Consider the following 25,644-nt stretch of genomic DNA (forward strand, 5'->3'; position numbering starts at 1 on the left):
TATGGGCTTGGGTTATAAATCCAATAATATGAGCAAATATGACAAATTGTTAATTTTCACATGTTTATAATTTATGTTTATTAAACAAATTTAAATTTTAAAAAATATTTATTTTTAAATATTATAATTTTTTTTCAAACAAATTATTAAACAAATTTTCTACGTATAAATATTAAAATTCAACACTTTAAGCTTTCAATATTTAAATTAATTTTCAAATCTTATTTTCAATTTACCAAATGGCACTCAAGTCTACTTTTCTTCGTCTTATTATTTATTCACAGGCGTTGAATGTGATACACAATTCACATGGCTATCCTTGTCAATTTCTCAAATATGTACAACCAAAAAAGATCCCCACCCCATAGGAGACATGCCCCAAAAGTAATCTGAAACCGTGGTCCAACTGTTATATAATTAGATAATTTTTCTCACACATTCATGGTCCATGGGGATGTCAACGGTCAGGGCTGAGGTTGGTCAAGGTCCTTAGTCCTGACCCAAACCAAAATTAGGTAAGATCTTTAAATCTATGCACGGACCAGCTAAAAGCAAGTCAAGCCAAAGCCAGGCCTAAAAATCAACCTGATCTATAACTCAGGTGGGCCACACCAGAGGAAACAATGAAGAAGGGATTCCCACCATGCTGTGTGTATACCATCCAACTTTTTCATCGTGTCCGTAGATCAAGGGATGGCCCACAACTGGGGCCATTACTCACGTGGACCACACATCCCAGGTCTGTGTGGGGCCCATCATGTACGAATATGGCATCCAAGCAGCTAGACCGTTCATCAGTTGCATCCTACGTACCTGGATGAAGGGACAGCCCCACATGATTTTAGAAGTTTTAGCCAGGAACCCTTATGAGTGCATCAACAAGCCTAGGAACATGAGCCCACGGCCAGGATACGACCATCGGCCTAACCATTAACACGCTTGAGTGGCCCACCTGCTGACTGGCCTGTGGGATGGAAATTTCATACGACGCTGTTACAAGAGCCTCGGTAACCAAAAGCTCTGTGGGACCCATCAAGATATCTGCACTATATCCAGACCGTTCAACTGTTGCACCATTCATGCTAGGAAGTGAGCTCAAAAATTAGTGGGATTGGACGTCCACCATTCAAACCTTCTTAAACAACGCCATAAGAAATATTGGGGATTGAAGGTCCACCAATGAACCTTCTTGGTGCCCACTAGTATTGGATCTGGCTCATATGTCAGCTTATGAATTGGTTGGATGGGCCTCATGAAGATTTCAATGGCAGGCGTTTCCATCCCCACCGTTTGGGCGGCAGGGATTGGGTACTCCCCCAATAGGACCTGGCTAGAGATGGACGGTGGCCCACTGTGATGTATGTGTTTTATCCACGCCGTCCATCCATTTTTAAAAACTATTTCAGGTGATTTGCCCAAAACTGAGGCAGATTGAATTCTCAAGTGGACCACACCACAAGAAACAGTGAGGATTGAATGCTTACTGCTGAAATTTTGTGTAAGTGAAATTTTAGATCAAGCTGATATTCATGTTTTCCCTTCATCCAGGCCCATGTGACCTCGTGAACACGTTGAATGGAAAATGAACATCACGGTGACCTCATTATCACCACTGTTTCCCTGTGGTGTGGTTCACTGGAGCTTTGAATCTGCCTTTCCCTTTTTTTTTTTCATCCTTTATATCCTTTATATGTATGTTTTAAAAATGGATTAACGGCTTAGATAAAACACACGTATCATGATGGGCCCACATATCCCCGACAGTACTGTCCGTCTCTAGCCAGGTCCTCATGAGGTAGTATTCAATCCGCGACCCCCGCTGTTTTCAGGACGCGGTTTGCGTACTACCTCCGCCCGGTCCCTTGCTATGAATGGGCAGTTATGTGGGTGAGTCCAATGTGATGGATCTGTATCCAAACTGTGTATTCTTTTTATCAGATTATTTTAAGGCATCGAAACAAAAATGGGGCACATCCAAGAATCAAGCAGACCACACCAAATAATAAGCTTGTTTGCATTAACATGCACATATCATTAAATGTCAGTTGCATTAAATACAAGAGTCATCTGTGGTGTGGTCCATTTGATCGTTGGATCTGCCTCATTTTTGTTTTAACGCCTTAAAATAATATGAGAAAAGGGATAGGCGGTTTGGATTTACAGATACATCACGGTGGGGTCTTATTATTTTAAAAATATCTCAGAAAACGGATGGCCGGGGTGGATTTCTCAAAAACATCAAGTTGAGCCCCACCCAGGTTTCCAACGCAGGAACTTCCTGCGAAAGGCTTTCGCAGGAAATCCGCGTCCCCTGTTTTCAGTGGTGTGGACCAATCTCGTTTTCGGTCTGCCTCGTTTTCTGACTTACGTCTTGACATGAGCTGGCGAGGACGCAATACACGGCAGGAAATTCACGCGCGCCCGGCCCGGCCCGGCCCGTGTTCTCGTGAGCCATCCACGGATCCGAACTTGACACGTAACCTTGTCTTATCGGCCCCACTGTGATGTGAATTTTACATCCGATCCATCCACCAGTTTCACCAGCTAATTTTAAAACATGATTCAAAATATGAAGGAGATCCAAAAGTCAAATAGACCACACCACAAGAAACAATGGAGATGGAAAAGCCCCACCATTAAAACCTTTTTAGCCCCGCCCTGATGTTTATATACCCTCCATTCTTTTCATAAGCTTACTCCCACCTAAATGAAGGCAAAACATACATATCACCCTTATCCAAAACCTCTATTGCCACTAAGAAATTTTCAACGGTGGTTTCCTATTGTGTGGCCCACTTTTATATTTGCATTTCCCTTACGTTTCATCCCATGTCCGAGAATAAGCCGGCGAAACGAATGGACGGAGTGGATATCATGATGGGCCTTCCACACGTGTGCCACGCATGTACGTGTGCGACAAGAATCCCCATAGCGGTTGGGAGGGTGCCCCTTGGAATCATGAAAAGGCAGGCAGGGACACCCACTCGTCCACCTAACGAGAGATTCTCTCTGTCCTTGTATTTTCTTCCCTTTGATATTCGCTTTGGAGCTTTGCTACCGCACACGCGTCTGCAATAATGCACGTGTACACACTACACAAGTGCCAGAATGCACATAAATATAGATCTAATCCATCCATCAGGTTGGGTCCAACCTTCTACCTGTTCTAAAAAAAATAAAATCTTTTTAATCAGCATGTGAGCCCTAATATTGGAAAAATCTGATGGGTTAGAATAGTTCAAGTATTCCAGAACCGTACATCATTTTCTATAATGTGGCCCGCATGACTATTAGATAAAAATGATTCAATGATATGGAATAAATACGGTTTTTCTAATCTGATGAATGGATTGGATCTTGCACATGTTCTGTCATGATGTACACGTGTGGCGTGTACATGAGCTCTATTGCACACGCGTCTAGCCTTTGCAGCACTCTTCCGGTGTTAGGGTCTTCGATCTTATCCCCCCACCAACGCTGACGTCATTGCCAACTCAGACACGAGAGAATCGCCCCTCTCCGAATATTCAAACCCACACTTCTAAGATTCGTTTTCTACGCGACGCCCCGACCTCGATCCCTCCCCCTTCCATCGCCCCTTCTCATCTCTCTTCCGGTACTCTTCCCCACCGATTTCTTTCCTACTCCCTCCTCGTTTCACCACAACTCTTAACTAATAAACTCGTAATCCACACCGTTGATCTAATACATCCCTCCAAGGATAAAATACCCATTTAAAATTTCCTAAATTAAAAATAAAACATCAAACTCTCCAATCAATGGTCCACACTAGAATGCCCCACTTTGTTTTTTTTCCATTGTAATAAATTTGTAGGTTATGTACATGCTTGTAAGTTACATCAGATCAACGGTCTGGATCACTCTGACTTATGGAATTTTTATATAGATGCCGAAACATATAACTGGGCCAAGGGTCATGAAATGCCACCCATTTTTTATTCAATCCTGTCTTTGTTGTTTCTTTTCTTCTATCGAAAGTATATTCTCTCTCCCTCCCATATTCTCAGATCCCTTATTCTCTCCATCTCCGGCCTTTCCCTTTCCGGACCTGTCGATGCTCGAAAACTCCCCTCCTTTTCTATTTCAGACACCCGCAAACATTCCCAATTCAATCTTCCTACCCACAATTCAGTGCATAAGATTGAAATCATGGATCATGCGGAGCAAGAGCGAAGGGCCCACGAATACATCAGCGCCCTTGAAGAAGAACGGCGTAAGATCCAAGTCTTCCATCGCGAGCTTCCACTGTGCCTACAGCTTGTAACAGAAGGTGTGTGCATTTTGCAGCCCATAATAGGAATTTTTTATTATTATTGAATTCCACCATTTCATATGATTTTTTTATCTTTATTTTTATTTTTTGGGTTGCGTAATTGTATGGGTTCTAATTATCTCGAGTCCAATTAAATTTCGGTCATAAAATTAAAATGATTTATTATATTTTGTATAAACAAAAATTTTTTTAAAAATAAAAAACTAATTGATTTTCAAATATTCCTATTTACTGCGACGAAGAATCAAATTATCATGGAATGAATTTGGCAAAAAAAAATAAAAGAATGCCACTATGCTTATCTTGTGAAATTCTTTCAAATGCTACAGCCAAGAGAGAATGAGGTATTGAACTCTATCTATCGCCTTGTGAACCGAGTCGCTACGGATTATCAGGGGTGATTGTATAAGATTGGGGCTTCGATTTTCACCAGGAGTAGAACTCTTTAGCTGTGATGACCACCCAAGTGTGTAACATTAATGTGAGGGGTACTTCAAAGATCGAATTGCCCCAATTGTGCCACATTTAATTTCAATGGTTTAATCGTCGTTAGAAAAAAGAAGAAGAAGAGATTAATATTGTGAACAATGATCAATTCACATAGGGTCGGCGATGACCCAAATTGCATAATGTTAGAAAATTAATCTTTACTTCTATGAGAAGTACCTTAGTGGTGATGGTCCGTTGGTGGTGACCATTTAAGGTAAGAAGAACAGGGGTATTATAGTTTGAATAGTGAATTGGCCCGGCAGTTGTGATTTCAAGATGTATATTAAGGTTTTTCATTTGATTTTTGCCTCACATAAATTGAGAAAAAAGGCATAATATTCGGAAGAATGGATTAATCATCCCTATTGTGACGATGTTAAGTGTATAAAACAAGGACAAGGGTTCAAACTTCATTCACCAATGAAAAGAATCGTACGTCTCTATCATCGCAGCCTTGTCCAGTTTATTTGGGTTCGCTTTACAAATCTGAAATAAGAATTCTCATGATTGCTTGGCAAAAGTATTACAATTTGCTGCTAGCTAGAATTTTCATTAATGTTTGTACATCTCTTGCAGCCATTGACAATTACAAACAGCTAATGATGACTGAATTGGTATACCCTAGCCGCTCTGAATGTGAGGAGACATCGAATGATAGCCCTGTGTTAGAAGAGTTCATTCCTCTTAAGCGGTGCTCCTCATCAGAAGAGGAGAAGAGCAAGGAGAAGGACGATGAATCCGGCAAGAAGCCCGATTGGCTGAAATCTGTCCAATTGTGGAATCCAAGCCCAGACCCACCTCCAAAAGAGGTATAATTATAGTTGCATTTTCTTAATTTGTTCAATTCCGTTATCTTTTTTTTTCTCTGTCTCTTAGAAATTGAATTTGTATGATGTTTTAGGATCCACCACCAAAACCATCAATCGTCGAGACGAAGAAGAGCGGCGGAGCGTTTCATCCTTTTGAGAAAGAAAAACCAACAATGGCAATGACACCAATGTCTGACCATTCAGCTAGTTCGACCGCTGAGAAGTGTAGCAGTGGCAGAGGTGGAGAAGAAAAAGAAGGTCAGTCAAATAGGAAGGCGAGACGGTGCTGGTCGCCGGAGCTGCACCGAAGGTTTTTACATGCTCTTCAGCAGCTGGGTGGATCCCATGGTTAGTTTAATTCTCCTAAAATAAGCCTATATGTGGAATGCACTAACATCAATCCATATCATCCAATTCTTATTTGAACCACACTAATAATAACCATTTGATTTGAATCACATACCATTTTCCTTTTAAGCCATAATTGGATGGTTAGGATCATCTGGTAAGTGTGATTCTATGGATATGCTCCATTGAAAGTTGGATGGTGTGGATTTATGTACTTGTATATTATGCCAAGTGTACAGCAGACAAATCACCATCGTTTAAGCTTAGCCCATAATATAGTAATATGTGAATTCGTTGGTTTGCTGCAGCTGCAACTCCAAAACAAATTAGGGAACTGATGAAGGTAGATGGGCTCACCAACGACGAAGTCAAGAGCCATTTGCAGGTGGGTGTGATGGTTTTCTATTAAGGTCAGACGCGTTGTATGGTTGAAAATTAAAATATAGACGGCTTCTGATTGGTTCCTTGGATTCAAAACAGTTGATAATCACGTGGGTGGTTGCTACAACGCTTTCAATTCATGCAGAGAAAGCGAGGATCACGTGGGAACCAATAGATGCGCCTGTTTTTTTTCGCGTTTTTGTTAAGCTAGACGATTTAATGCTCCTGTGCACTCAGAGCACTGAAAGTTATGGTTCTCCTAGTTTTATTGGTTAATGTGGACGGTCCAATCGATTGATCTGAACTGTTGATTTAATCCAGACCACATTTCATGAGCTATCATGCAAAAAATTGCACTGATTAGATGATCCAGTCCATCCTTGATTTGGCTTTGTTTTCAATAGCCATCTTCTTTTTTTTTTTCAAGCCATGGGTGGGAGGGATGGTTACTAACAAATATATGGATGAAAATTATAGACTGACCTTGATCTGACCGTCCATATCAAAATCCATTGATCAAATGGTTATTGTCTGCCGGATTAGTGTGATGTTTACATGTTAGCCCATGAAATTTGGGTTGGAGTTAATGAACGGTCTAGATCTATGGATGGGATGTCCAACTATCCATATGCAATCAGGAGCACTATAACTTACAGTGTTCTCTGAGAGCACTGGAGCATTTCTCATTTTTGTTTTGCGCTTGAAATTTTAATGGTACGGGGTTAGGATTGGATTTCAGTACGAGCCCGTTTGGTTGGCCGGATTAACACCACTATTACACAATGATTGCATGTCCGGACCATCCAATCCGTAGATTCTGCCTTAGAAAAAACATCCATTCACGTTTCAACTCTGATTCTTCACATTGTATTGGGACCGTAGAATTGTTATCAACAGCCAAATTCACAGCTGATGTTACAACTCAAATTTCACGTGTAAAATGTGCATATGAGCCGACAACGCGGATAAAACACATACATCAATGTGAGGCCTACAAATGTTATGATTTCAAAATTCATAAATACGATTCCATCCTACTTAATCCTAATCTTTCTCATTGCCTCCAAGCTTTGTGTTGAATTTGCATAGAACCAATGTAACTCCATCCCACCCAATCCCATTTAAGCTCACATGCCAAATAGGCTTATGTGGGCGGTGGGATTGCTTCTACTACCACCAAATACTTGGATGTCTTTTCCTCCTTTTGTTCTACAATACTAATTTGGTGTTGTGGGTGGCCTGGTGTATGTGTTTTATCTATGCCATCTTTCTTTTTGTCTATTCATTTTAGGACATTATTCCAAAAATGAGGTAGATCTAATATCAAGTGCCCCACACCACGAGAAATAGAACGCCCAATTTAAAAACCTCTTATGAACTACAAAAGTTTTGAATCAAGACGGTACTTGTGCTTCTCTTTAACAAGGTCTATGTGACTTAATCAACAAGTTGGATAGCTAATAAACATTACAGTAGAACTAATGGTTCAGGTGGTGTGATCCACTTGAGATTTAGAACTGCTTGATTTTTTAGATCATGCTCTGAAATGAGCTGGATAAATGAACAGATGGCATGGATAAAACATGGGTTTCACAGAGCTTGGATAGGACATATATATTACGGTGGTGTGTGACTTAGATATTATCCCTTTCAGATGAAATCGGATTGCATACTGAGTTACTCAGTACGCTGTTATCGTACTGAGTAAACTCAGTTGGGCCCACTACGAATTCATGAGGTTTATCCACGCAGTCCATTTGTTTTTCCAAATCATTTTATGGGTTCAACCCAAAATTGATGCATATACAAAGCTCAAGTGGGCCATACCACTGGAAAAAGTGGAAGAATTGATCTCAACCGTTGAAAATTTTCTAAAGCCCCCAGTGATGTTTATTTGTCATCCAACCTGTTCATAAGATCAGAAGGACATGGATGAAGGGAAAGCACAAATATCAACTTGATCTAAAACCTCTGTTGACCCCAAGAATTTTTCAACGGTAGATGCTCAATTCATACAGTTTCAGGTGGTGTGGTCCATTTGAAAATTTTATATACTCCATTTTTGGTATAAAGCCCTAAAATTATGTGTTAAAAGAGATGGACCGAATGGATACAATGCATGAATGACATAGGGGCCCACGGAGTTTACTCAGTATGCTTACCGTACTGAGTTACTCAGTACGCAATCCGCTACCCTTTCAGATATGCTTTACTTGAGCGAACCTAGTCAAAACCTGCCACATCCACGTACCACAAAAGTCGGTGAGAACATGGCTAGATTTAATGGGATGGCAGGTTTCTATCAAGGTAGCTAGCTGAGACGATAACTTCATTAACATGTTTTGGCCGGTGGGCCCATTTCTGACAGCACTCAGTCATTCAATCGAATTCCACCACGTCTGTGTAGTGTTCAAAATTCATTAATACGCATCCTGTCAATAGTGGTGGGGTCACCGCGCAAGCCACGTCTTGTTGGAATCTTCTTGGTTTTGATACGACGTGACTTTGAAAATGTCTCTACCTTTGGTGGTGTGGCCCACCCTATCCATGAAACGTCTCTCTCTTGTTGTTGCCGGTCTTGTCTGTAGCCATCCATTTGTAAGGGATTCAATTGAATGGCTCAGATTGTTTCTTTTAGTGTCAATTCGTACTGCTACAGCTACATCTTATCCATCCTGATACATGTGGCCATGTGTATGATGATCCAGTCCGTTCATTTGTGTGATCCATCATGATAGGCCATAACCCACAAGTTACACTAACCGATCCCAACCCTTCAATCTTGAAAGCGAAATGAAAATGGAAAGGTTTGGCTCCAACCACCAGTGGGGCCCATCACAAATCACTGAAAACATGGCCATGTGTAGTGGACAATGAAATAACAACCACACGATCATCTGATCCATGTCATATTTTTAGCAGTGGACCGTCCTCAGTGAGGGACCACAATTTGGACGGTCAGGATGATCAAAACTATTTTCTTTCTTTCTTTCTTTAACTTCTCTGATCTTCTTCTGTGATTTCATTTCAACCAGAAATATCGGTTGCACACTCGACGACCGGCTTCGACGATCCAAAACTGCACTAGCAGCTCTCAGCCCCCTCAATTCGTCGTGGTAGGTGGGATATTGTTCCAGCCACCTGAATACTCTGCAGCTGCAGCCACTTCATCTGCGGTGCAGCCCAACGAGGCTAGTACTAGTGTCACCACCAATAATATCTATGCTCCAATAGCTACATTGCCTCATCAGCATGGGAATTCATTGCATCAGCGGCCTGCAGTGGGCCCCATGCAATCGGACGGCAGAGGCAGCCCAGAGGAGCGAAGCAGCCTCGCGTATGGGAATGTCAATTCTAACTCTCCGACCACATCTACCTCCTCACATACCACCACGACATCCCCAGAATTATGACTTCCATGTGTAGATTAGCATGAATACTTTTGTAACGAATCTGGACCGTTAGTTTTTTGGCACTAGAGAAGAGAAATTGGCTGTTAGGTACATAGAATAACAAATGTTGATGTTTCAAAATAGGGTTTTGTTAATGTTCCCACCTTCATGGGACCCATGGCTTTTAGATGACACATAAGGTGGCCACCTATTGTTGATCGAACCGCTCGCTCATTCATACAACTAGGAGCAAGCCATGGTGCAAAAATCATATTAATTGGGTGATCCAAAGCTTCTGATCAATAACATTAAAATGGATGATCAAGATTGACCCGAGAAATAAATTAAGTCCAATCATCATCTTAAAACATATGCTAAGATCCCACTTTGTATTTCTTATTATTGTAAAGTAATAGTTTGATTTGATGATTCTAACCATGTGATTTATTGCTGCGTATACAACAAACATTAGTAATAAATTGGCCCCATTCAAAGGGTTAGGATCATCAGATCCATGTGATTCTTGCACCATGGCTTCATCTTTGTTGTATGAATGAATGGTTTAGATCGACGATTGGTCATCCATGTACAATTTAAAAGGTTTGGGGACATTGGTGGTGATGATTAGCAAAGCCCTTCAAAATAATAGAAGCAATTTTCCATGTATGATCGATGTATAAAAATGAGGTTTACTTTTGTCAATTTACAATTGTTATTTCTTAATCTATTTTGAAGAGTTATTTGATCCGTACACTTGCACACAACTATTGTACACGTGGTATGCGTGTTTCTCGATTCAAGCCATCCCAATGTTGGTCCCATCGTGGATGGATCACGATATGAAGATTATACTAAACAAATAGTTTAACTACCGAATTTGCTAGCCATCCAATGAACTATGAATATTAAACTCCATCGCTATACACATGTGTGAACGCTAGAAATCGGTGCCCATGCTTTTTATCTTTGTTTAAAGGTTGTATGTGTTGATTTGAATTGATGATGTAGTATACTTGGAGTCGCCACTCAAAATTTCACAGTCAGCTAGAACCTACAAAATCTGTAAAAGTTAGAGAATCCAGAGTCTCTCTTGCTTTAAATTGACTTCTGATTTATGACCTGGGATTCCGAGTAAGGGACCTCAGTTACAGAGCGAGAATGTGTCAGGCACCCTCTCTGCCCCGTACGGGTGTACAGTATCTACTTTGCTTGGTAAGCTGATTTTAGGGGATAAAATGGTAGGATGTAAAGTATTAAAATGAAACTAGACAGACTCAAATTTTTGATGTGGAAAGGTCTAGAATTCCAATAAGTCATAGAGCATACATCTAGAGAGTGTTTAGAAATGAGTTTTAAGAAGAGATATTATAATGTTAAAATATTATGCAAGATAACTAGGCTACCATGAGTTTCTGATGCGACATGATCTGAAGTTTCGACAAACTGCAGAGCATACATTCAATAGCAACCAAAGAATAAAGAGAGTTGAGAAGGGAAGTAATGATGGGATTGACGAAATATGAATGCTAATAATGATGACATGATCTTTGGCTTGCACTTAAAATAGCTTGGAGGTTTAGATGCAGCATGATTGGAAAGGTTAACCGAAGTGGGACTAGGAGGCTAAAAGAAGGCTAGAGGGGGCTGAAGAAGATTGAATCTTGAAAACTCAAGCACTCCTCTCTCTCTCTCTCTCTCTCTCTCTCTCTCATTCTCTTGGTGAGAGTTGCTTGGTGAAATGAAGAGAGGATGAGGGTATTTATAGCCATTGGGATGGTTTTTTGGTAATTTTAGGGATTGTGGAGGGTAAATGATGATGTGACAGCCTATAATTGATAGAGGGAAGGGAGATGTCAAATGATACTTTCTCATATAGGTTAAAGGGCTTGGTAAAATGGTAAATGGTAAGAACTCTAGGGTTAAATAGCTCCAACATAATTGACTTTCGAGGTGAGCAACAGCTGTAGCTCAGGGCATGAATTCCGAGGGGAGGCGGTAATCTGATTACCGCCGTTTACTGTTCATCTCTAAAGTTCAGCTAGCTGGCTCGTTTGTGCCCGGAGAGTGGCTTAAGGCTTGGGTTTTAAGGTTTTGGATTGGAAACGATTGGAGTATGGCTCAGCTTAGATAATGGCTTTAGTATAGCTTGGCTTAGGTAATGGCTTGACTTAGATAATGTCTTTGCTTAGATAATGGATTGAGTTCAGCTAAGGTTTGGCTTAGGTTTAGAAATGGTTGAGATTTTAGGTAGGGTGTGAGGTTTAGGTTTAGTTCCTAAAAATCATCCATGCTTCATCAAGTTGCTAGCATGGGTGGGGTGTTTACAACATGATGTAAATACAAGAGAATTTTTATATCCATCTGTTGGGCCTTTGTTGGTTGGGCCATACATTGAAGATCGCATCAATGTGATCCCCACCATTGATTGGTAAACTTGAGATGGGATTTGGAGATCTGGTTTGGATCCTTTATCTGATCGTCTTTTTCAAACTTCATAAGCTCTCCGATCAGTAATTAAGGTGCATGGCACGATCTTCGTGAAGTGCAACGACATGGTCAATCCACGTTCACAGCCATCAGATGAACAGTCTAAGAACTCGTGTACTTGGTAGATTGTCAGGCGTACTCGATTGATTGCATCAAATCCGATGATTAATTAGCTGACACACGACAACACCATTAATCCTTTTAGCCTGTGCAATCGATAAACGAAATTATGAAGTACAAGGAATGTTGTCACCAGAAAATGTATATTAGTACGTCTAATTAAAAGCTGTCACAAGAGATGTGATAAAATAAGAGAGGTCATAGGCTTTATAATAACTTAAAAGGATGTTCAAAGCCGCTTCTTTAATAAGCAATGATCTTTCTCACAACACATGACAGAAGGCAAGTGACTACACATATGGATAACTATAAGCAGAATGTTTTAAAACCCACAATTAACTAAGGCGGTGATCAGCAGTAGCACATGGTAGAATATAATTGGCCACATGCATCCAAAAGAAAATTAATTATGAGAAGCTCATGAATACTCATCTCAAGGTATAGAAATATAATCAACTATGTTATTAAATAATTGCCCGATTACAGAAAGATCTAAATGGCTCATATTGAGTTAGAAGTATAATGAACTACATTTGCTAATTGGCCCGCTGATCCAGAGAAAATCATGAAGGTTAATTCCAAAATAATTCTCTAGCAAATCATCTTGCACCTCTATAAATTCAGTAGAGAATTAAGAGCTCAAGGCCACGATGCCTATCCTTTGTCTATCATGAACACTTATCATTGTTATTATTTGATCTAACTCCTTCACTATTAACCAATGTCATGTTGCAAACCAAGTCTAATTCGATTAGATTAGAATTAGTTAGTTGTCACCGTATGTCCACAATTACATTGTTGAACTTGGGAAGATCACCAGGTCTAGGGTGACAATGTTCTTAGAAATTTCACCAACCATCTCACCACAAAGTTCGATCATAGCTACAAATATGTTGTCGTTTAAATACAACCATCTCACCACGGAGGTCGGAGCCTAGTCGAGCGACAAGCAAGTGGTCGAATTACGACAACTTAGCCTACGTAGTGAGGTTTCAAGCAATTAACAGATAGTTGTTTCTACAACTATTTTACCATGAAGTAAGGATCTAAAGCGACAAACAAGTTATCATCCTACTAATCTACTCACCACAAAGTACGTGGTTGAGTAATGAATGGCCGATCATCTAACCACAACTAACTTACTTACAAAGCTCAGCCGTGTGGATAATGAATGGACTATTAATCATTTTTAATGACTATCTCACCACAAAGTCTAGTTGTGTAACGGACAAATTATTGAAGATACACCTTCCATTAGCCATCTTGCCATGAAACTCGAACCTACATAACAAATGTGCAATTGTCTTCAACGGCCGCCTTGCTATAAAGTCAGCCGATAGACAAATAGATTATCACCCCTTCTGTGAACCAAAATTGTCTTACATAACAAAGCTTAAACACATGACAAACAAATTGAAGTTTCTAATGACCGTCTTGCTACGAAGCAGCTAAGCAGGTAATCCAGCTTTTGTACCCAGTAATCTTCTTGCCTTGGAATCCTGGTATTACCAAATCACAAATGAATTGCCGATAGTTGTCAAATTTTTTTTCTTTTTTTTTTCCTATTTCAACTCACTGTAGTTACATTTACACTATTAATTTTATGGGCTATAATCTAGAAGAAATTATATTATTTTATTGTTTAAGACACTGTAGCACACCCGCTAGTTGAGATGACCCGATTTTTGGGGCATTATCTACGCAATGTGACCGACAAGATGTAACATCCCGAAAAATTTCATGCAAAGACCCGAGCACCACCTCAATCGGGATTCTCTTGGGACTCAATCCTTTAGAAGTTAAATGTGAATTAACTAGCGCTAAACTCGATTGCCTGTGAAATTAGCACCAATCACTTTAAATTAGATCTATAAGACCCAAAACCTATAGAATTGTTAGCGCTACGTTACCCTGAAACTTAGGATTCAACGCTAAATCCAGTTGCTCTCAGGAGTACTTGGAAACTTTGTATCGGACCTGGATCGCGCGTCAAAAGTCCGATAGCGATGATCTTAGATAATTATGATCACCTTGTTGGGCTTGACGAGCACCTAAGAGCGGTCTTGGATGCTCTCAGGAAGAATCAGCTTTTTGCGCAGTACAAGAAATGTGACTTCTGGAAGGAGGAAGTCAAGTTCTTAGGACATGTGGTGTCCAAGGAAAGGATAGCAGTCGACCTCACTAAGGTAGCTGCAGTTCAGGACTGGAAGCAGCCTGGCTCGGTTACTGAGGTAAGAAGCTTTCTGGGCCTAGTAGGCTATTACTGACGCTTCATACGAGACTTCTCGAAGATAGCCAGACCGTTGTCTCAGTTGACACGGAAAGACTTGAAGTTTGCTTTGAATGAGAAGGCCCAAATTGCCTTTCAGGAGTTGAAGGACAAGTTGACGTCCTCCCCTGTGCTAGTATTATCAGAGCAGGGAGTTAAGTATACGATATATACTGATGCCTCTCGCATTGGTCTGGGTTATGTCCTTATGCAGAAGGACAGGATGATTACATATGCCTCGAGACAGTTGAGGAAACACGAAGAGAATTACCCTACACACGACCTGGAGTTGGCAGCTGCCATTTTTGTACTAAAGCTCTGGAGACATTACCTCTACGGAGAGGAGTTTGAGCTCTTTTGCGACTACAAGAGCCTTAAGTATATATTCACTCAGCGTGACTTGAATATGAGGCAACGCCGATGGATGAAAACATTGAAGGACTTTAAGTTCGATGTCTCTTACCATCTGGGCAAGGCAAACCTTGTGGCAGACGCGTTGAGTCGCAAGAAGACTATAGAGTTTGCGGCTCCGCTAATGATAGCAGAATGAGACATGATGGAGTTTGTGCGGGACTTTGAGCAAAAACTCACGGTGGAAAAGCCGTATGAGGTTATCGCACACATTCGAGTATAACTCCTCACTGACGAAAGGATCATTGCAGCTCAGGCAGATGATGAGCTATTGGCGAAGATGAGAGAGCAGGTTCGTTTAGATGAGGACTCCAAGTGGAGTGTTGCTTCAGATGGGGGCCTACGATATCGTGGCTGCCTATGTGTCCCAGACGTTCCTGACTTGAGACGGGAGGTTCTCGAGTCAGCCCATAATTCAAAGCTTGCAATGCATCCAGGTAGCATGAAGATGTATCAAGACATGAGGAGATCCTACTGGTGGGACAACATGAAGGTTCACATTGCTAAGTTCGTATCCCGTTGTCTCACGTGCCAGCAGGTCAAGGCAGAGCATCGCCGACCTCCTAGACTGCTTCAGCCCATGCCCAAAGCAGAATGGAAGTGAGACTTCATCTCTATGGATTTTATTTCAAGGCTACCGAGAACGAGGAAGGGACATGACTCCATTTGGGTGATCGTCGACCGATTGACGAAATCAGCTCATTTCTTACCGATCAGAGTTACGAACTCTGCAGACGAGTTGGGTAGGTTGTACATCAAGGAGATTATATATCTGCATGGAGTTCCCTTGGAGATCGTGTCGGACCAAGACACACGATTCACATCTATCTTCTGGACTCATATCCAGGAAGCGATGGGTGTGAAATTGAAGTTTAGCACCGCGTTTCATCCGCAGATAGACGGGCAGACGAAACATGTGAATCAGATTCTGGAGGACATGTTGCGAGCTTGTGTTTTGAATTTTAAGGACAGTTGGGATGACTGTCTCCCTTATGAAGAGTTCACGTATAACAACAGCTTCCAGGCGACGTGTCACTTGCGCGCTGATTTTAAGCATTATGACCGTCAGAATCTGACCCAAATTTACCCTCGAATCAGGGAAGATGGCCCATACATGTCAAAGTGCCTGTGGACTTGATCGAGTTTCGGTGATCGTTAAATTGAAATTGGTCCGCCATGAGCGTTCTGGAGACCCGATCGGACTGAAAACTTAACTTGCTTAAGATCCAATATTAGTGAGCTTAAGTCCAACCACACTCAGAAAAAGGACCTCCAGAAACGCTCCATTGGATCGAAATGGACCCGATTTGGTTATAACCTAAGTATACCTTGGCACTGGGGCTATTTCCATCAATATTAGGCCTATATAAAGACCTTAAACCCTCACTCTCAAATTCCATACGAATTTTTCAAACCCTAGCTAAGAGAGAGAGAGAGGAAAAGAGAGAGAAAGTGAGAGAGAAGTTGGTGAATCATCTTGAGATTCTTTCCAGTTACTCTGCGTACATAATCCATCGCATCTGAATCGTTATTCCGGCGATTCTAACTTCATTCTTGGGTAAGTTAATCAAACCCTAACCTATTTTGGAGCTTAGAATAGTCTAAGTGTTGATGTAGCTAATTTAATTCATGCCTTAGGTTATCTAGTCGCCGTTGACGAAGACTTATCGTCTAAATCAGATCTATTACGCACTTTCTGGTTTAAGGTGCGGACTATATTCGTATAGGTTATGATTTTCAAGGCTTTCAATGTCAGTTAATGGTTTATTATTGTTGTGGGTGAAATTTCACATGGCAAATGCGATGTTTGTATTGCGTTTCTGATATATATGAACTATATTGAGATTTGTGTATTCCATGTATATGTAGAAAGTATCATATACGTATGAAATACGAGCATGTGTTTGCCATGATTAATCGTCGTGTGTTTGTGCTAGTTGTATGTGTATCAACTCCTTGGCGAAAGGATTTGTCCTAATGTGAGCTATCACCAACATACGTCATGTACGTTGGAATATGTAGCCTAAGTGTTTGTAGAAATGTCTCAATGAATAAGTGTGTCATATATTATACTTTTTATGGGCGTTGAGAAGAGATTCTCAACCATCTTAATGATGTGTATGATTTCCTCCATGAAATTTATATTTTTTTGTCTGTTTAACTTAGACGCTACTTATGTGTAAATTCATGTTAAGTTGAAATCCATCAAATGCTCACATGTTAGTATGATTGCAATTGTTGACCCATTACTATTCTGAATTGCTGGTATGAATCTCTGTTATAATTGCATGTGTTTGGGACTATGAAATAGTCTAGGGAATCGGTAACAAGCTTTGAGTTCGTGGCTGAGGTCGCTTTCGTCACGTAGGGCGTGTTTGACGAACCCGAGTCGTATTAGGGTTGCCGGCAGTGGTTTAGCCACACGTAGTGTTTGCACACTTCATGTCGTTCAACTCAACGTGCACTCATGCTAGTCGAGCTCGTCAAGTAACCCGATTGTCCCGGTGGATGTTCACCATGTATGGACGCTACTGTTTGAATCTAGGGTACCAAACTTCCCAGTGCAATCCCATCAACTATCGTACCTCGATCCGCTAAGACTCATGAGCCGGGCATGGTGGTATGAGACACCGTGGTCGAGCTGTCGGCCTACGCTGGGGTGACGAGCCTCCCCGTAGTGACCAGTGAGCAATTCAGACTCGTGAGTCGATTATGGTGGTATGGGACACTATATTCGTGCTGTCGGCCTACATTGATTGGTGACGAGTCCTTTGTAATGACCTCGAGCATACCTTGATAGTACATTGAGGCGACGAGCCTTATTGTAGCAACTAAGGTATGATTAGGCATGCACTGATTGGTGACGAGCCCTTTGCAGCGACCTAGAACCATAATATCATATGAGATTGTCTAGGACCGACGACCCTAGAATGGATCACCGTTTGAGAATTGATATAAGGAAGGTACCTTAGCTTCCCAATCCTGCTATATGAAAAGGACTAATAACAACTTGGTAATTATGTTCATGCACCGCATTGCATGTGCCTTGGCATCGTGGAGCACTGCAGGAGGTTGTCATGCGTACTGTAAGATGAAGACGCTGAGGGAGTGCAGGCGAGGGCATGTATCATTTCTACATACATTCTTGCATTAACAAGAGTAATTAGGACATGTTGATTATATTGCCTTATCATTACTGCTTGATTGAATTGATAATATGTTAACTTCTACTGTATAGTTCCACTGAGTTGATCACTCACTCCCACGTTCTGGGACAGTGTTTCAACACCAACCAGATTCTGTCTTAGATGCAGATGATGATGCGACCCGCTAGGCAGAGCAGGAGTACGAGGATGATGAGGAGGTGTTCTCCTCTATACAGTTCTCAGGCGGGTTCATGTGAGCCGTGTCCTGAGCTACGGGGATTCAGGGTTTATTTTTTAATGGGTGATTTCATTTTGATACTTATATTTTGAAACACAAGACAAGCTTCAGATTTTGCACACGTTTACAAAACTGGCACATGTAATTGGCATGCCCACGCACACGTGTGGCTTTAGCAAATGTCCTCACTACACCAAAATTGTCATTTAGGAACGGCTTTAAACCGTTCCTAAATGCTTCAGGAACGGTTTCAAACCGTTCCTAAATGAGGCGTCACAGAAAAACAGGAACAGTTCAGAACCGTTTTGGGTACTGTTTTAGGAACGGTTTTAAACCGTTTTGGTGCCAACGGTCACATTTCAGGCACAATTTTAGAATGCCTATTAATGTTGCCAATGGTCAGATTTTAAGACGAAATTTTAAGAATAATTTTAAACCGCTTTGTTCATTGTATGAGACAGAGGGTGGGGTATGTAATCTACATGTATTATATGCCAGATAATTACACAAATAAAAGAGAGACAATATAATGATTCACACACATACCTAAACATGCCCAAAAAAGAGGGGAAATTTTTAGTCAACCTCGCATATTTTGAAGCCAGACCGAGGATCATTACAATGAGTAAGCATCTAATATGGCCAGATAAAAACCTTATGAGCTACTAATTTTGAATATTTTCAGGGCGACATTACCAAATAATTAACAGAAATCCTGGTCATTATTAACGATTCCGAAAATAACACAAAAATGGGAAATGAATAAGAAAGTCTACTAAAAAGCACCAAAAATTTTGAATATTTTTAGGGCGAAGAAACTTCAGTAGGCAGAGCCGTTACCGTTCGGTCTGAGCGAAGTTCGGGTGATGGTGGAGAGCTGCTTGCAAGCATCAATGTTCTTGAGGACCGCTTCGTCGACGCCAGAGGGATGCTTGTGGCCTTCTTTTAGCATTGCTTGTACTCCGTACGGCTACATCTGGAACCCCATTCTCGCTGCTGAGAGTTCTAGAATCCGACTGCGAAACGAGAGAGAGAGAGAGAGAGAGAGAGAGAGAGAGATGAGGAGAGTGTTGCAGAGATCGAAACCTTAAAATTGGAGTTGCTCTGAAAGAGAATGGATCAAAATCCTTAAAAAAAACCCTAACCCTTGAACTTCCGAGAAGCTCTGCTCTGCAAATACTATATACCTACCGAGCAAAAATGTAAAGTGAGGCTGGTTGGAGGGAGAGAGAGAGAGAGAGAGAGAGAGAGAGAGAGAGAGAGAGAACGGGTAATTAGGGCTCTGTTTTTCTTGTAAAGATAGGGAGAGAGTGTGAGAGGGAGAGAGAGATAGAGAGATGGAGGGAGATAAAGAGGGAGGGAGCGGGAGAGAGATCGAGAGGTAATGATAGAGGGAGTGAGGGAGCGAGAGCTAGAGAGATCGAGAACCAGGGATTGAGGGAGTGAGGGAGCGGGAGAGAGAGGGAGAGATCGAGAATAGGGTTGCGTTGGTGCGATTGGAGAGAAAGAGGAAGTTATGTAGCGGAACACTCACCTGAGAACCAGTTCGCACGGACTACATACGAACTTTTTTGAGAAGTCATCATATCTGATGAGTCTCGAAAATCTGAACGGTCCACATGAAGCAGAACCTCATGAAACCCTCTGGTACCAATTTTTAATTTGAACCAAAACTTCGGTGAAAAATGCAAACAGTTTCTTCCCTTGATTTGAATTGCTCTTTTCTATGGCCCACCAAAATCTTAGATCAGGGTGAAAATTCACCTCCTGAGGTTTCATGGGATTCCGCATTTTATGGACCGTTCGGATTCAACACCCATGACACGTGTGCAAAGGTGCACACGTGCATCGTGCGTAGGTGAGCATGCCTCAGTTATGTAATAGTTTTTTTTTTTAATTCTGATAGGGTTTTTCGGTTTTGAGCCGTTTTAGAACCAAAACCATTATGACACGGTTTTAAGCCGTTCCAGAACCAAAACCATTACCGTTCCTGAACGGGGTTTTTGGTGTAGTGTCTGAGAAAGTTGGATGGTTCATATGCATGCTCTAAATGTAAATTAAACCATCTAAATCACGTGCCCAGTTGCACATGGACGATAAATAAAAAATTACACCGAATTTCTGTCCTACCCCCTATTTCTTAGGCATCTAATGGACGGCTAAAATGAATCAGAGTCAGCCGTTCGGTTTCAATAAGCAAATGCCATTGAATCAGAGATTAGAACCATCAGTGGTCCCCATGATTTGGGTAGTTTATGTTTGACTTACATCCACCTCAACGGTACAGTTTCTCAGCCCACGAGTATGAACCATCGTACTCCGGCAGAGTATGAAATTATTCCCAGGAGCAAATAAAAAATCTTGGAAGAGACATTTGCATTCGGATCTCCGAAGGGTCATTTTGGCATGCGTTCAGGTCAATGGCATGGTTCTGGTCCATTGGCGACAGGATCCTCTTCATCTTCTTTTCATAGTTTCTTGTACATCGTACACGTGGCACACAAGCACGTCCATCACACCGTCCAATTTATAGGGCCCACTGTGGATGGAGATCCTAATGGTCCAATTGGTCAATATCAAATGAATGGTTAGGAATGAAACTTCCAACAGTCCAAGTTTACTGAGCCAAATCAGGTGGTTAGAACTGTTCCTAACTGTGTATGTTTCATCAACAGCAGGGCCTACTATTTTAAAATGGTGATGACTATGTCGACTGTTTCTTGACATGGTTGTACAGTAATCCAAACCGTCCAGATCATAGATCTGATTGTCGATGCAGTATAATCCGAAAAAAACCGTTACCAGATGATAGTCATATCTAATTATGTACATTGAGTTTGGAACATCCATTTGATAGCCACCAATGAGATGGTTAGGATTGCTTAATCGTTGGTTAATTATTTTCGAGATGCACACCATCCACAACGTGTCCCACGACTTGGATGGTTTGGATAGATATAAATGCAGGTCTATTGTAAGGAGGACAATCACTGCCATTGAAATGTAAGGATTTGAATGAACTGCCTCATTGGTGTGGTCCAATCTTGTCACCATCTATCTATATCTATACTTCCGTATCGATATCTATATATTTATGTACCATATATAACGCCACTACCTTCAAAACTGTTCTTTCAAATGGTTTAGGGCTTGTATGATCTTGTAAAAAAAAAAAAGCAGTGGCAACGTAGTAGTATTTCTTGAAAATCTTATTTCTAGAAAAATATGAGAAAAGATATCACGTTCTTTCTCTGTATTTTACAAAAAAAAAAAAAATCTAGAAATTTTGAGTCTATTTTTAAATTTGTTATTTGAGAGAGTAAAATTTTTCTTTAAAACATTCTAATAACTAATGGCATGGGTAGAATGCTAAGAAATGAAGAGCTACACATGTCACATATGTAGCGTATGTGAAGCGTTTGAAGTTAAATTGTGGAACACATGGCACATGGAGGTGTTGGAAGCTCTGCGGTGGCACATGTGACATTAGAGGCACATTGGCAAAATTAACATTGAACAATTAAAGCTAAAGGGATGCACCTGTGCACGTTAGTACATATGGTATATATATGGAGCAATTAAAGAGGGACAAAGGCACATTTCACATCAGCACATGTTGGTTGTCTTGTACATGTGAAGCGTAATAGACATGAATTCCCAATAACCCCTTGCTAAAGGTACTCTTGTAATCTTCGGCGTGGCTCGATGAAAAAGTAAGCATTTGGTGAGAAAAAATTCCATTGTAAAATAACAATGTTACCTTTTTACTATGCGGCCATCATTTGATATGCTCGAACGTGACGGTAAAATGGTATTGTCCAAACATAAGTAACCTGTACCGGGAATGTCTATCTTTAGACAAGGAATACCAAATGTGGAGGCCATGTGGACCAAATAGCAGGCCGGCACATGTGACATTGTATTAGCACTGTTCAAATCATACTAACCAAATCATGTTGGAGATTGCATTTGCAAATGTGATGCATGTGAGGCAGTTCAAGGCGGATGATGATTCATTTAAGCCTAACTTTAAAAAAAATATATTTTTATTTTGTTGTAAAAAAATGGTTTTCTTAAGAGCACGGGTGAGAAAATAAATCTATAAATCTTTTTTAACCAAAAAAGTAGTTAGGAAATTGTGTTTCCCATAAAGTCGCCATAAATAAAAGCTTCATAAATAATGAAAAGTTGATTTTGTAAGAAATAGTATTTCCTTTTCATAACTCCAAACATTGCTTTTACGAAATTTGATTATTATAAGGTAAATCCAACATTTAAAATGTAGCCGCTTGGTAAGAGGGGTTCCGATTTTACTAGAGAAGGCAGCATGAATCCTTCCATTTTACTTCTTTGAATTTAATGTGTAGTTACTACCATGCCTAGTGGTAGACTCACAAGAGTTTAAACACAGGATGATGGGTTCTGGTACCCATTATGGTAAAATCCCATTATTGTGTGAGTACGCGTGTAAAAAAATGAGCGTAGTTGCTACTAGTATCTTTTCTAACCTATATGCAGCATACGCAAGACGTCTAATTAGGGACACTATGTGACAAATGCTCTGCTGAGCTAACTTTAATGCATGTTTTGACTTATACTCCCTACATTTATTGCATCAGCTTATGTTAAGACGCCTGTCAAAAAATTAGGTAGATTGATGACTCAAGTGGGACACAACAGGGTCCTTAGTCATGCCTTGGTGGTAGACTTCCAAGAGTTTCAACACAGGGCCATGGGTTCCAGCAACCATTACGGTGAAATCTCAGGTGTGAGTGCATGAGTGTGTGTGTGTGGGCGTGAGCGCGTGTGTAAAAAAAAGTGGGACAATTAAAATTGCGTGTAATAGTCTATCACGACACGTGGAAGCCTAATAGAGTTATAAAATGGTGACTATGTCTTAAGGGGGGTGATTATGATCAAATAAAATTTATATATTTTAACACACAATTGCTTATGAAAATTAATATGCCAATGATTTAAACTAATGTAATTAACTCTAAGGCTTCCAAGCCAATAGAGGGTACAATCACATAGACTACTAAATACATGTTGATTATGCAAATAATTTATAATTAATAATGAGCATGTGCGTGGATCACTAGCTAAGTGCCTAGTATATAATTCAATTTAAGTATTCATATGATTTATCTAATTAAACATATAAGCACAAATAAGAATATACGCAATTCATAATCACAAACACAAATATATATAATGGTTCGGTTTCCTTACTCCAATCTTGACAGACACACTCGTTTACCGATATTCACTATTAAAGGTTTTTAATTAGGTTCATCTCTAACCTATATAATCGTACACTCTCACTAAAGACTTATACAAGGACTTACCTGCATACTCACCCGTGTCAGTGGCCTATGCAAGGATTTACTATGCACACACCCATATCGATGGGTTACACAAGGACTTACTCATGTACACACCTGTGTCGGTGGCCTACGCAAGGACTTACCATATACACACCTATGTCAGTAACCTATACAAGAACTTACCCATATACACACCCGTGTCAGTAGCTAGCCTAAACAAGAACTTACACACATACTTGTTGAGATGTGGAACCACATCTGGGGGCCGCACGACCGGTCGTAACCCCTGCTCGATCGGTTATGCAGCCCCCACGACCAGTCGTGGATTGGCTCGACTCAAAGTCCAGCGAGCATTAATTTTTTGGGTTCCAAGGTGCTCGAACAGTCGTGGCACATGCTCGACCGGTCGACCAGTCGAGGTTACGCAGATTCGTTTCTGGATTTGATGCGGACTGCGGAAATTTGGGTCAGTTTTCGCAAGGGTGCGAAAGGAAGTTGCCTAAACTATGAAAAATATATGAAAAATAATTCTAAGGTGTTAGCAAAGGGTTTTCTCTATATTTTCAAGGGAGAGGTTAGTATATTGCCTTGTAATCTTCGTTTTTCTTTATAGTGGAAGTTTGCATCCATGGTTTTTTACCCTAGTTTAGGGTTTTTCCACGTATATCTTGTCTTGTGGTTTGTTTGGATTGCTTTGATCTATTTCTAGTTTATATTTCTTCTTGTTTATCGTTTGTAGGTGAGACCGGAGATTGGATCTCGATTCATTGCGTTGTTGGCGTACTGCGCAACAACTAGTATCAAAGCTATTGGTTTAGTTCTATTGGAAGCGATAACGGAAGAAGGGAAGACTAGAATTGAGAAGTTTGATGATTCAAACTTTACCTTCTAGAAGATGCAGATGGAGGATTATTTGTATTATAAGTACCTTTATATTCCTCTAGGAGGAAAAGAGAAGAAACCAGAAAAGATGACAGATGATGAATGGTTTTTACTAGATAGAAAGACTTTAGGAACGATCCAACTTTCTTTGTCTAAGAGCGTTGCCTTCAATATATCCAAAGTGAAAACTATAAAAGAATTAATAGAAGCCTTAGCCACCATGTATGAAAAACCCTCAGCGTCTAACAAGGTTCATCTTATGAAACAGCTATTTAACATAAAGATGTCAGATGGTGGGAGCGTGGCTAAACATCTAAACGAGTTCAATACAGTCACGAGCCAGTTGGAATCTGTTGGCATTATTTTTGAGGATGAGGTCAGGGCGTTATTGATCTTGTCCAGTTTGCCAGACAGTTGGGATGGTTTGGTGATTGCTGTGAGCAATTCTTCGAGATTGACAAAGCTAAAATTTAATGATGTGACCAGTCTAATTCTCAGCGAAGAATCTAGAAGAAAGGCATCAGGAGTTTCAGGGAATTCAGGGAATGCTCTAAACGTTGAAGGAAGAGGAAGATCGCTGAATAAAGGAGGCAATAAACACCGACGTTCTAAGTCGAGAAAGAAGTCCAGGGGACCGAAAGACAAAAACGGGTGTTGGCATTGCGAAAAAAAGGGGCATATGAAACGTGATTGAAGGGCGCTCAAGAAACAAGAAGGAAGCTCTCAAGGCGGGAAGGATTCAGTGAATCTATCTGAGGAGAGTGACACAGAGGCGTTGATCTTATCTCTTGATGCGAGGAATGAGTCTTGGGTTATAAACTCGGGTGCTTCGTTTCATGCCACTTCATGTAAGGAAGTTCTGCGTAATTATGTATCAGGTGACTTCGGGAGAGTCTACCTGGGTGATGATGAGTCATGCAGTATTGTTGGAAAGGGGGACGTTCATGTAAATCAGAAAGACAGAACGGCTTTGAAATTGAAGAATGTCAGACATGTACTGAGTTTGAAATGTAACTTGATCTCAGTAAGGCAGTTGGCCGATACCGGTTAT

General features: G+C 40.7%; 1 protein-coding gene across 1 annotated transcript; it reads left to right on the forward strand.

Annotated features, from left to right (window-relative positions):
• The first annotated feature begins 3,577 nt into the window (after positions 1–3,577).
• LOC131237578 (transcription factor HHO3) lies at positions 3,578–10,458 on the forward strand. Its single transcript, XM_058235418.1, has 5 exons — positions 3,578–4,291; positions 5,360–5,592; positions 5,685–5,940; positions 6,249–6,325; positions 9,357–10,458. Exons 1-5 carry the CDS (start codon positions 3,943–3,945, stop codon positions 9,732–9,734), a joined length of 1,293 nt encoding a protein of 430 aa, XP_058091401.1. The 5' UTR covers positions 3,578–3,942; the 3' UTR covers positions 9,735–10,458.
• Positions 10,459–25,644: the final 15,186 nt, after the last annotated feature.

Source organism: Magnolia sinica, chromosome 2 (genome assembly GCF_029962835.1).
Source record: "Magnolia sinica isolate HGM2019 chromosome 2, MsV1, whole genome shotgun sequence".
NCBI lineage: Eukaryota > Viridiplantae > Streptophyta > Magnoliopsida > Magnoliales > Magnoliaceae > Magnolia > Magnolia sinica.

Bases quoted from the DNA above. Each gene is read 5' to 3' on its own strand.
- LOC131237578 (XM_058235418.1), top strand. From the start codon at position 3,943: ATGCCACCCATTTTTTATTCAATCCTGTCTTTGTTGTTTCTTTTCTTC. The intron at 5,941-6,248 runs GTTAGTTTAATT...GGTTTGCTGCAG, and splicing joins GCAGCTGGGTGGATCCCATG to CTGCAACTCCAAAACAAATT. The intron at 6,326-9,356 runs GTGGGTGTGATG...CATTTCAACCAG, and splicing joins AAGTCAAGAGCCATTTGCAG to AAATATCGGTTGCACACTCG.